This window comes from Caretta caretta, chromosome 2, assembly GCF_965140235.1.
Source record: "Caretta caretta isolate rCarCar2 chromosome 2, rCarCar1.hap1, whole genome shotgun sequence".
Lineage (NCBI taxonomy): Eukaryota > Metazoa > Chordata > Testudines > Cheloniidae > Caretta > Caretta caretta.
In genome coordinates, this window is record NC_134207.1 from 143,870,008 (window position 1) to 143,883,209 (window position 13,202).

A 13,202-nucleotide genomic window follows, 5' to 3' on the forward strand; every position below is an offset into this window, starting at 1 on the left:
ACATGCAGAGATCAAAGCCTTATGATCATTTTAATGCAACTGTGTATCACAACTGCCCATTAATTTTTTCCAAGACATACTGGGTAACCTGATTGAATTTAACTTTATGTTTCATACTATGCAGTTTATTATGTAAACAAGTAATTGATTTATCTACTCAATGGGAAAAAGTATTAATAAACAATGTAATCACAGGATAAAGAACTTCTGCCAATCACACACCTGAAATATGAAATGTTATAATAATCTTCCAAATATCACTTAAATAGTGACTCTTATTCATCACTGTATTACTCCAGTTTTATGTCATTGCAGTTGGTGTTACTGTACTGAAATCGAAGGAGTTACAGCAGCAAAACAGAAGTAATATAATACTAACTCAGGCCCCATTATGGATCCAGTTCTAGGTCCAGTTATCTCTCTCTGTGTTCACTCAGACCATTTCCTTGATTTTTTTTTTTAACTTTTACTCTTCTGTTATGTTTATCTATGCTCAACCAACATCATCCTGGAAAGCCTGAGAGCATTAGTACAGAATTGCAGGGGAATTTTTTTTTAATCTTCTGTTAAAATATAGTTTATTGAACAGTCTTTGTCTTGTACATAGAGGAATTATGTTAATAGCATTGGAGTAAATTGATTGTAAATGAATTTTGTGATTATCAGCTACAACCCAATTGCAAATGATAAGCTTTAATGTTTAAATGTCCACAAAAGCTGCTAGTTGCCCTGCACACTCCTCCATCATTATCTTTTAATTACGGACAGGTGAAAATCCATATGCCTGCTTCACTTATAAATGTACAATGCCTTAAAAGTTGTCTGACTTCATTTATTTATTTTATAGGATTAAGAAGTACAGAATGTGAACCTTTTAAATATGCATTGACAGCAGGAAAAAATCCCTATGAAATAAGGTATATTTCATTTTTATTAAATATAATTAATTTTAAGAGGATCATCATATATACCACAATTTTTATAAGCACAATGTTATTTGCAATTTGACTTGAATTTATGAAGAATACATTTTAAGCAAAACAGAAAAGTAATAATGGTCTTGTAATTAGTCACGTGTAGCTCTGAATTAGCTCTTTGGTTTGAAAACTGCAAAAAGTAGCAACTGCAGAATCATGATTGGCACAATTTTGCTTTCTCTATGTAACTCATTTTCATTAGAGATTTTCATTCTTGATAAGTTAAATAGCAGGGTGGTGGAAATGGAATTAAAGCATTTGATTCACTGTCATGGGCTCAAGAAAGTGACCCTCTCAATCTATATGGGTAGGATCAGTATCACACTCATTAATTGCTAGGCTGAGTTCCAAAAAAGACCCTCATTGGCAGAGGCTGCCAAGATATTGCACTGAATCAGTTCATCTTAAGGGGTCCCTAGCATGGTGTGAACTGTAGATGAAGTGCACTACTTTGCCTTGCTCAAGGTAGACTTTCTATAGCAAAACCCAATCAGAGAAGTAATGCCTGGTATTTATAACCATTACTTTATACAATGAACTTCTATAATATCTTCAGACTGAAGTTCTTAAATTGTTTAAGAAATATTACTGAATTCAGAACACTGATGGGGGGGGGTCAATATTAGTATTATCCTCATTTTACAGATGAGGAAATTGAGGTAGAGAAAAGTCACCTGACTTCCTCAGGGTCACACAGGAAGTTTGTGGTTGAGCTGAAAATAGACCTCAGATTATTTTATGAACATAATTTATGCATCCATTGAACCTTCTATAGATTCATTTAGTGTTAATTAAAAACACTACTGCTTCATTGCTGAGAAAAACCTCTAGGCTAAAGGTTATGAGGGAATACTATTGCTGCCTCTTCCCCACCACAGAGGTTCTGTGTGCAGTTAGGTGGCTTCTGAACACACCTACCCAATTGGGCCTGGCATGCAAGTTAGGCATCCTCAGATCAGAGAAAGGTGCCTCCCTGCAGCCCAGATGATGGTACCTAATGCCGTGAGAAGGATGGGGCTTAGGACACATTCCTCTTGTCAACATCTCTCATTGTCTAGCTTAGGCAGCTCCTTGCTTAGCATGCTGGTTTTTGTGGATCGAATTCTAAGGTGCCTGTGTCTCCCCACGCATTGCACGGAGAACACAGATGCCAAACTCAGGCTTTGTGGATCACAGTGTTGTTCCTGTGATTTTTTTTAGGCACCTAGAAGTTAGGAGCTGCAATGCGGAGTGTCACAATGCCTAAGTTCCCTTGTGGATCTGGGCTTCAGATCATATGAAACTGTTAGGAGTTTTGAAAAGCAGTAAGAACAGGAATAATGCAAAGGGATATAAAGAGTTAGAAACATGGAGAGGAAACAAAATGAGATTCATCATGGAAAAATGCAACCTTAAAATGAAAACTTCTGGGCAAACCCCAAATAAATATACTTGGAAGGAGAAATCTATGCAGGAATAATGCTGAAATATATGCAAGGCTAATAATGGACAGTAATTTACAAAGATTATAATTTGGTAATTCTACAAAAAAGTGCAATTTGGAGTGTCTATGCAAAAAATCACATGACAAGAGTCAGAAAGTAGTATTTACTCCCTATACAGCTCCATTGCCATCACACCTGGAAAATTTCATTCAGTTCTTGGCAACTCATTACCTGAGAGATTGACAAATTGGAGTGAGTCCAAACTGAGCAAAATGATGACAAGGTACAGAGATTTTATTATGAGGAAAAATTAAAAAAGCTAAATATGTATTGCTTGGCAAGGTGATTACTATTGTCTGCCACATCAGTTAATAAATATTTGAAGGCTGTTATAACACCGAGAAAAGAGAAGAATTGTTTAGGGTGGTCCATGATGACATAACTAGAAGTAATGGGAGAAAATGAAGAAAGGATAAATTATAGGCTTTCTTGTCGTGATAGATATTCATTTGTAGAACAAAATCCTAAGGGAAGTGGTTATACCATCATTGCTTGGGACTTTTACAACTAGATTGGGCAAAACACTAACAAATATACAGTGAGGAATCGATACTGCACTTGTAGACCAATAGACTGGGTGATCTAATGATCTGGATGGCCTTTTCAATCTCTAAATTCTATGATTCTCTCTCTTGATTCCTGATCCCAAGAATAATACAAAGTCCTATTTTCCCCTCCAAAAAGAAGGAGCAAGCAAATATTAAATTTTAACCTTGTTGAAAATGCAGTGAAAATTATAAAAACAATCCAGAAACATAGACAAAGATAAACAAAAGGTCAGAATTTGCCCACAGATACACATACACATATAACTCTGCACATATGCAAATGTGGGAAGCATTTGGTCCAAATATTATAAAGTAATTTGTCTTTTATGTTTTGCTTTATTTATTCTTTTTCTGTATTATTTTCTACTCTGTTGTATTTTTTACAATGTGTACTAAAAAGATTTAATCTAATATGTGAGTCAGAACCAAATATTGCACTCTAAAAAAGTAATAAGTTTTATGCTTTGTATTTTCTACTTTCTAAAAGTGTTATGTAGCTGATATGCTACTACTTTTACAGTTTAAAATGTATCCTTACGAAGAAGAAAACATCTTCTAAGTTTGCTTCATGGGGAAAAGATGAATCATACTTGTGTTTCATTATGTGTGGCACGGAGGTGAGAACATGAGATTATACCAACAGATACCTCCTGTCATAAATATAAAGGGAAGGGTAAACACGTTTAAATCCCTCCTGGCCAGAGGAAAAACCCTTCCACCTGTAAAGAGTTAAGAAGCTAAGATAACCTCGCTGGCACCTGACCAAAATGACCAATAAGGAGACAAGATATTTTCAAAGCTGACGGGGGGGGGGGGGGTGAAACAAAGGGTTCTCTCTGTCTGTGTGATGTTTTTTGCTGTGACCAGAGCAGGAATGCAGGTCAGAACTCCTGCAAGAGTTACAGAGTAGCAGCCGTGTTAGTCTGTATTCGCAAAAAGAAAAGGAGTACTTGTGGCACCTTAGAGACTAACAAATTTATTAGAGCATAACCTTTCGTGAGCTACAGCTCACTTCATCGGATGCATTCAGTGGAGTTAGTAAACAATCTAGTTAGATATGCGTTAGATTCTGTTTTGTTTAAATGGCTGATAAAATAAGTTGTGCTGAATGGAATGTATATTCCTGTTTTTGTGTCTTTTTGTAACTTAAGGGTTTGCCTAGAGGGATTCTCTATGTTTTGAATCTGATTACCCTAAAAGTAAAAGTATCACCTCTGTAAAACCATCCTGATTTTACAGAGGTGATACTTTTACTTTTTTCTTTAATTAAAATTCTTCTTTTAAGAACCTCATTGCTTTTCATTGTTCTTAAGATCCAAGAGTTTGGGTCCGTGTTCACCTATGCAAATTGGTGAGGATTTTTATCAAGCCTTCCCCAGGAGTGTAGTGCTTGGGGCGATATTTTGGCGGGGGGAGACATTTCCAAGTGGGCACTTCCCCTGTTCTTTGTGTAACACTTTGGTGGTGGCAGCTTTTAACCTAAGCTGGTAAGAATAAGCTTAGGGGGTCTTTCATGCAGGTCCCCACATCTGTACCCTAGAGTTCAGAGTGGGGAAGGAACCTTGACACCTCTGAAGACAGGTGCACAGTTTCCCATGTTGAATATGGCTCCTGTGAGAAACTGTACATATTTCTTAACTTCAAGGGCAAATAAGGCATTAAAATGATTAAATATCCAAATTAAGCAACAGAAAAAGGGGAAAGTAGAAGTCCTATCTATTACACAGTGGTAAGATCAGGCAATAATACTGTTAACCTAGTAAACTAGTAAAGAGTTTAACCCATGCAATCAAACAAAAAGTTAATGTGCCAGATAATGTAATGTAAACATTTATTGGAACTGCATAAGGCAAAATGTTGGTAATCTGTCTACTCTTACTTGGTTGGATGAACAATACTCTAGTAAACTCTGAAAGGTGCAGATTGTCCTTGGTCCTAAGGGGAGTATGCAAGAGGAAAGAAGTATCTAAAGGAAAGAAGGTCAGTTGTAGTTCCTGTATTTGATGGAATTTCACTAGAGAAGTTCAAATGCAAATGTTCATGCTTTTTTAAATTTTAAAATAAAAATTTCATCAAATTTCACAGAAAAGTAATATTTAAGGGATGCAAAAACACTCGAAATGAAACGATGAAAATGTCCACAGATTAAAAGGTCAGAAAGAACCATTGTGATCATTTAGTCTGACATAATGTATCCACAGGCTATTGAAGTTACTTTAGTTATAATTACTTATACATAGTATTGGATACTTTTCCACACTCATTTCAATTTGATCCTTGTCCCCAAAATAGGTCTAATTTAAAAAAAAACACCAAAGGTGATAAGTATTAGAGCATCAGAATATTATGATATTTAAAAACAGAAGTTATATAACCTAGCTCTGAAGTAATCTGGAGGTCTCATTCATATCTGTTTCATTCCACTCTCCATGAATTAACACATGCATCCTGGCAAATGCTAAATTATTACCTACAGTTTAAGGATACTACCATTTTTTATTTATGATCCAATATGTAGCAATACAAATGAATATAAACTGGATATAAACTAGATATAAACTAGATAATTTGGCTATAAACTAGAAAATTTATATATAAATATATTGGATATAAACTGGATATAAACTAGAAAATTTGAGTAATATTTACTTACTTTGGTAATACCAGAATCTGCACGATAAAAATGCAGAAGAATATGAGACAAGCACATGTCACATAATACTTGAATGCTGGCAATGTAGTTGTTCTGTACTACAAAATAAATTAGAAATTGTTAAAACTACAGTTCCCAAAATAGATAAAATTGCTGACTAGCCTAAGCTGCATTTTAAACAGGAAGATATACATACAAACCCTTTTGCAAAACTTAATTTATTTTTTCTTCAGTGATTATCCTCCCCATTGTCATGCATAGCATCGAAGCTTTTGCTCTCTTTCCACACTTTAGAGAGTGCTTCTTCTATCAAACTGAAATGTCCATATATTGTATCTACCCAAAGAGCATGATTATAATTAAACATCCTAGAGGAGATAATTAAGTTAACTCTAGAAACTTTAATTTTTTTAATAATGTTCAATTTTTCCATTCTCTTCAAATTCTCGTGCAACCCTAGCTAATGGCATAGGTGTTACAACACGTCCCACTTTGTCTAGGAGTGACCCATACCCTAAAGAAGGAACTAGCAATGACACCTATATTCAGGTGGCCTAAAACTTTCCATTAGAAAAGATTTTTGTGATCTTTTTCTGACAAGCTCTCACATGTTCATTGTTTGCAGTAGGTCTTTGAAATTTGGCACAGTTATAGTCTGTTAGTGTAAATACTGTGATGTCATTAAATTATATGCATGCAATTCCGTCCTTGTCTTTATAAATTCCTAATTAGTTTATAAAGAAACATATTTAAAAATAAGAAATAAAATATTTATCACAGGAAATGCATTGTTTGCTAGGTAGAAATATAGATGTCTCAAATCTAAACCAATAAAGTATTCTAAAAATAAATGTTTTTACTATTATAATTGTTCAGGGTCTAGGAAATCAGGGAAAATATAATTAATGCAAAATAGATCAATGAGTAATTTCGTAAGTGCTCAAAATGCAAACCTTATAAATGATAAGTGAATGAGTTGTGCTTTTTAACTGCAAGTACACAGCTATGCCTTTATACTAAAGGCCAAATTCTGCCCTGAAATACATGCACAGAACTCAAAATGCATGTCTATGGACAGAACATAGCCCAAAATGTGAATTTTAGGACTTTTTTTCCCCAGGCACTCTTGAATTCTGTGGCACATTAAAAACAATTACTATCAGATGGTTAAATGAACTTTAAGGCATATGTCTGAATATATTTGCAGTTGGTTCTGTTGTTGCAGCTGTTGAAGTGGTTTGTAGTATTTTAATAGAACCACTGAACACTTAAGGCCTTGAGCTGTTGTTATAAACTCACAAGAAAATTCTGACCCACTCGATAATTTGTTTTAATATTTTACACTTCTACAGGCTTGCAAGAAGATCATGTCATTAGCTTCTTGAATTAAATAAATTATTTCTCTCATTACTTTGGTTTTCTTTCAGATCAAGTAAGGCCCAATCTTTCTCATACTGATGTCAAAGACAAATCGCTCACTGACTTCAGTGGAAGCTAAGGTTGCCAACCCTCCAGGATTGGCCTGGAGTCTCCAGGAATTAAAAGATTAATCTTTAATTAAAGATTATGTCATGTGATTAAATCTCAAGGAGTACATCCAAAAAAAACTGGCAACCCCAGTGGAAGCAAGAGCGAGCCCATAGACAATAAAAGAAAACGGAGAAGGAAATTTAAAAAGTTGGATATGAAAATAATCATTATTTGTCACATGGCAGCACTCAGCAGCCCATATAGTGATCTGGGCTTCAGTAAGCTCAGCAATGCGCAGATACTTAAAAAAAAGTCCCTACCCCAAAGAACTTGGACCCTGGAAACGCTTACACATGTGCTTAAACATGAAGCACAGAATATTCCCATTAACTGGTCTACTGAAGCGGTTAAACACATCCATGAGTGTTTGTAGGATTGGGGCCTAGAATATCATTTCCTCTCCTCCACTCAAACTGACTTGCACTTTTCCGCCTTCTCTCTCCTGCTCTTCCTCTCCCCATTCCACACACAACTCATTCACTTTCATGTGCATGTGAAGAATGAGGGGGAAAAGAGAGATGACAGGAGAGAGAGGCAGAGAAAGGAGAAAGCAAAAGGGAGACGAGAGAAAATACAAGAAATAGAGTAATGTTGCTCATTCTCTCATCAGCAGGACTCATTACTTTCTCTCCTGAAGGAAAAGATTCATAGATTCCAAAGCCAAAAGGGACCACAGTGATCATTTAGAGAATCCACAACAACCCTTGGTAAATTGTTCCAATGGTTAATTACGCTCACTGTTAAAAATGTATGCCTTATTTCCAGTATGAATTTGTCTAACATCAGCTTCCAGCCATTAGATTGTGTTATACCTTTCTCTGCTAGATTGAAGAACCCACTATCAAATATTTGTTCTCCACGTAGGTACTTAAACATTGTAATCAAGTCTCCCTTTAACCTTCTCTTTGTTAAGCTAAACAGATTGAGGTCCTAGAGTCTACCACTATGAGGGAGGTTTTCCAATGCTTTAATCATTCTTGTGGTTCCTTCTTTGAACCCACTCCAATTTATCAATGTTCTTGAAATGTGGACACCAGAACTGGAAACAGTATTCCAGCAGCAGTTACATCAGCACTAAATACAGAGGTAAAATAACCTCTCTATTCCTACTCGAGATTCCCGTTTGTGCACATGAGGAGGAGCTTGAAGCGTGTTTCCCACCAGCAAAAGGAGTACAGCAGCAGGACTGGCTGTGGGATAGAGGAATGAATCCCTTCTCCCTAAGGTTCTAAAGATCAGAGGAAAGGAGAGCTCTGGACGAGAAGAAGAGGTGATGGCAAGGAAAAAGTGTTCTGTGGCCCCTTTCCTAGTTGTGCTGTGGGTGAGAGAGAGGCTACTGTCTGCCTCCTACTTCAGGTCCCCTGCTACATGGGAGAACTCTACCCTGGAACACTTATCTATGTGCATTGGCAAGAGGGAGTCCAGCCACTCAAGCACGGCGCCTTCAGGGAACATGATTCAGAATCCTGAAGATCATGAAGAATTATGGTACTCTATATGGACAGGATGCTTCACACTGCTGTTCACTATCATTCTTTTACATATACACATCAAGTTACAGCCTCCTATGTTGTAATTTAGCAAACATAAAAGAAAATAGACACATTTACAATAACATTTTTTTAAATGTTGTAAAATTTTATAAAATGACTGTCAATTAAAAACAGAAAAAATGTGAAATTTGATAAAATGTACATTCTTTATATTGAAAATGCCCTCATTTACCCACGTAATTCCCATATTTTCTATTCTGTTTGCAAATCAGGTTTTCACTTTTTTTATCATATTCTATTTTAACAATAACACTTAGGAAAGAGAAAATCAGATTCCCACCCCTATCCCTTCACCAGCCTTACCATACCATACACAGCTCTTAGTGCTAATATTAGCCAGTAACACGAATACTCTGTGTGGTGTGCATCCTGGCAGATAAGATGCACTGAATTCTGAGGTCTCAATTCTCCCTTGTTAGCACCATTTGTAATTGAAAGTATATAGAGACATTCAGAAATAGTTTATTTACGTTTGGGGGACTTTTACGGGCTGCATTATTTTTTTCCCTATGCCAATATAAACGTAAAAGAAGCTGGTGATAAGTTTTAGCATTTTAAAAACAAAACATGATAACTACCTAACAAATGCCTTTTGTGACTTGCATTATTTAAATTAAAATACAGAAATAATTGATTCTGAGGTGAAAACAACTTACTTCTTTTTCCAGAGTTTTATTATAAAAAAGTAGTGATATTCTTTGAATGTCTTCAGATTTAAGCCATTGCCTGAAAGAATAAAGAAATATACAAAACATTATAAAGGGCATCAAAACAGATTAGCCCTGTTTTTTCTATCATTGAAAAGCTGTAAAGTAAGAAAAACAAGGCGGATGACGTAATATCTTCTATTGGAGAAATTTCTGTTGGTGGGAGAGATATGCTTTTGAGCTACAGAGCTCTTATGCAGGGTCTAGTAGGTACTCAGAGTATCACAGTTAAAGGCTAAGTGGAACAGATTGTTTAGTGTAAATAGATGATACATATTGTAAGACAACATTCAAGGTAAAGTGGGCTCTGCAGTCATAGGACAAAAAATGGGGGTTAGTGGGTTACAGATTGTTGTAATAAGCCATAAATCCAGCGTCTTTATTAAGACTATGATTTTTAGTGTCTAGTACAGTTATGAATTTAAGTTCCCAAACTCATCTTTTGAAGGTGTTGTGCAGGTTTCCTTTGAGGACATGGACTGAGGGTTCAGATATAGAGTGATCATTTTGTGAAAAGTGTTCTCCCACAGGTGATGTGCGTTTTTGTCTTTTATCATTTTTCTGTATGAGTTGATTGGAGAGCATAGTGATTCTCTGATTTCACCCACATAGTTATTGGGGTATTTGGTGCACTGGATGAGACACATGTGTTAGGCATGTGTAGGATCTATGGATTTTGAAAGGTGTGTTGCTGGGGGTATTGATCATGGTAGCTGTGGAGATATGTCTGCAGGTTTTGCAACTGTTGTTCTGGCAGGATCAGGTGCCACTTTGAGTTGGGGGAGTTCTGGTCTGCGGGGACCTTCCTTCTGATGACGAGCTTGATGAGGTTGTGGGCGTTGTCTGAAAGTCAGAAAAGGGGAATCTGGAAAGATTTCTTTCAGGATGTGGTCTGCAGGGAGTATTGGCTGCAATTGTTTGGTGACACTCTGAGTACCTTTCCCAGACCTTAAGAAGAGCTCTGTGTAGCTTGAAAGCTCTTCTCTTTCACCCATAGGTGCTGGAACTACGGTTGCAGGGAGTGCTGCAGCACCACCTGACTTGAAGAAGTTTCCATTATATACAGGTTTTACAGTTTGGTTCAATGGTTGTAAGCACCCCTACTATACAAATTGTTCCAGCACCCTTGCTTTCACCTCCAGAAATTGCTTCAATAAAATATATTACCTCATCCACCTTGTCTCTCTGAATCCTGGGACCAATATGGCTACAAGAACACTGCAAATAACAATGTAAAGTAAGATGTCAATTTATGTGTTTTGAAGAAAGTCAGTTGTTGTGCTTCAGAATGGAGAAAGTAAATCATATTGACTGCAACAGATGATCGTGTAGTTCCACCCTTCCACTTGGTTTCTATATCTAACACACACACAAAACTGATATTTTAATGAATGGGCTGTACGTGGATGGTTCATGAAAACATTCAAGAGGGAGCATTGCATTATAAAGTGTTTCATGTAAAAAGCTTTGCTGCTGGTTCTTCACTCTATCTTCGATAATAATGATCCATTCCACAGATGTTCATACCTGGGACATGGGGCAGAACTTGGGGTGATTCTATCCATCATAACGTACAGTGACTAGCATTTCACAACACACAACCATGCCATTTAATGGATGCTTTACACCAGGGATCAGCAACCTTTGGCATCATCAGGGAAAGCCCCTGGAGGGCCAGGTCAGTTTGTTTACCTGCCGTGTCCACAGGTTCGGCCGATCGCAGCTCCCACTGGCCGTGGTTCACTGTCCCAGGCCAATGGGGGCTGCAGGAAAGGCGGCCAGCACATCTGTAGGTCTGTACCACTTCCCGCAGCCCCCATTGGTCTGGGATGGCGAACTGCGGACAGTGGGAGCTGTGATTGGCAAAACCTGCAGACGTAGCAGGTAAACAAACTGGCCCGACCGGGCCGCATGCCAAAGGTTGCCGATCCTTGCTTTACACAATATGCAAAGGTGAAAAAAGTAATTAAAAAGGGAGTGGGATGGATCTGTGTTTGAGATACATTCATCTAATGAATCTGAATCTCTTTCACATAGACCTTTTATTATCAAAGCATCATTTGCTACTTACAGACCAAAATGTGTAAAAATGAAAAAGTTGCAGTAAGATTGCACAATATGTTTTTGGAGCTATGTGTAAAAGTAATGTATATTCTAGCTAATAGATTATTGAAGTAGCACCAGGCGAGGTCTATTTTTGAAAGTCCACATTCAATTCAATGGGAGATTTTATTTTTTTTAAATTAAACTGTAATTTAATTTTGACTCTTTCCAACTGGCTAGACCTAATGAGGACTAATCTGCTACTCTGTAAATAACATTTTTTTAAAAGAGCTCAGTTCTGAGCATGTGCTCAGTTTTGCAACACCTAACTTTAGGCACCCTGCCGCCCACTGGAATCCTCAGTGCTGAGTTAGGTACCCAGGATCTCTATATAAATCACAAGGAGAGTTAGGTGCCTAAGAATAGGATTTGCAGAAGCCAGCATGCTGAGCAGGGAGCCACCTAAGCTATCCAGTAGGGAATGCTGAGGAGATGGGTATGGCAAAACTATTATCTTATTCTTTGTCTTATTCTAATCCTATTAAGGACTTCACACATTAGCACTTTTACTAACTAACTTTTGAATCTTTAGACAGTAACATTAATGTTACATAAACATAAATTGTTGTATTTTAATTAAATATGCTGTTTGTAATGTAACTTACGAACCTTCATGATGAAAGGCAATATATGGGTATTACACGTTATTTATTATATTATGAGAGCTGAGAGATTTAGGGTCAATCTACTTCCAGCTGAAAACAATCTATGGAAGATGGAAGAAAAATCTTATTAAAACACTTCAGTGGGCAAAATATTCTTTTTTTCATTAATGCCACTCAGCTATTTGATTATAATGGGGCTACTCCTCTTTGTCTCTGATTAATGGGTGTTAATTGAGAATTTGCAGCATAAACAGTTTTCCTAACAGTACAGACCCTTTATAGATTTAGAAGAACATTTTACTTACAAACGTTACCCGGAGTGCATTATCATCTTAAATGAAATTACAGGAAACAGCAAGGTGAAGGTAATTTTCATGGAAAGCAAAACAAAGCAACTTATTAACTAAGATGCATTTATCAAATTGTTCAATTACTGCAGTTGGTAGAAGCATTTAGGAAAAGTGAATTCAGAGTAGTGTGAGCTGGCAATGCCTTCATCATGATCTTTAAATGTTGTTTCTCGCCGAAAAGTGACTCTGAAAAAACTGCACCTTCTTATTCAACCAATCTGTTCCTTCTGGTATCCAGAGTCATACATATATCCAGGGGTGAAATTGGGCTGGTACAGCGTACCGGTAAGAAGCCGGTACCAGCCCATACCCAACCAACGTTAAAGCGCTTTAACATAGCTGCCCCTTTTGCCTCCCTCTGACAAAGCAGGCAAAAGGGGCCGCTGCCCCAGGGCCAGCAATTTAAAAGGGCCTGGGGCTCCCGGCTGCTGCTACTATGGCAGTGGCTGGAGCCTCAGGCCCTTTTAAACCTCCGCCAGAGCCCCGGGCCGCACAAGCCAGGCAGCACGGATGGGCTGGCTGGGGAAGGCTGACCCCTAGCCCCGTCCCTTCTGCCCGAGGCCCTGCCCCTTCTGGGGGCCCAGAGCTGGCTCCTGTACCAGTAAGAATGTAATGTTACTTTACCCCTGCATATATCTGATGACATTAACAATAAAAATAAGTTTTTACTGCCACTCCTGTTAGTCCTACAG

At 37.4% G+C, this 13,202-nt stretch overlaps 1 protein-coding gene across 4 annotated transcripts in view; it reads right to left on the minus strand.

The window, feature by feature from the left end:
* ADCY2 (adenylate cyclase 2) overlaps positions 1-13,202 on the minus strand; it is a 436,571-nt gene that overhangs the window by 92,739 nt on the left and 330,630 nt on the right. For all 4 annotated transcript variants that reach the window (XM_048839544.2, XM_075125464.1, XM_075125465.1 and 1 more), the window contains 2 exons: positions 9,402-9,471; positions 5,663-5,760 (listed from right to left, as the gene is read on the minus strand). In XM_048839544.2, the coding sequence (XP_048695501.1) occupies positions 5,663-5,760; positions 9,402-9,471 (168 nt within the window). The remainder of the gene's footprint in view (positions 1-5,662; positions 5,761-9,401; positions 9,472-13,202) is intronic.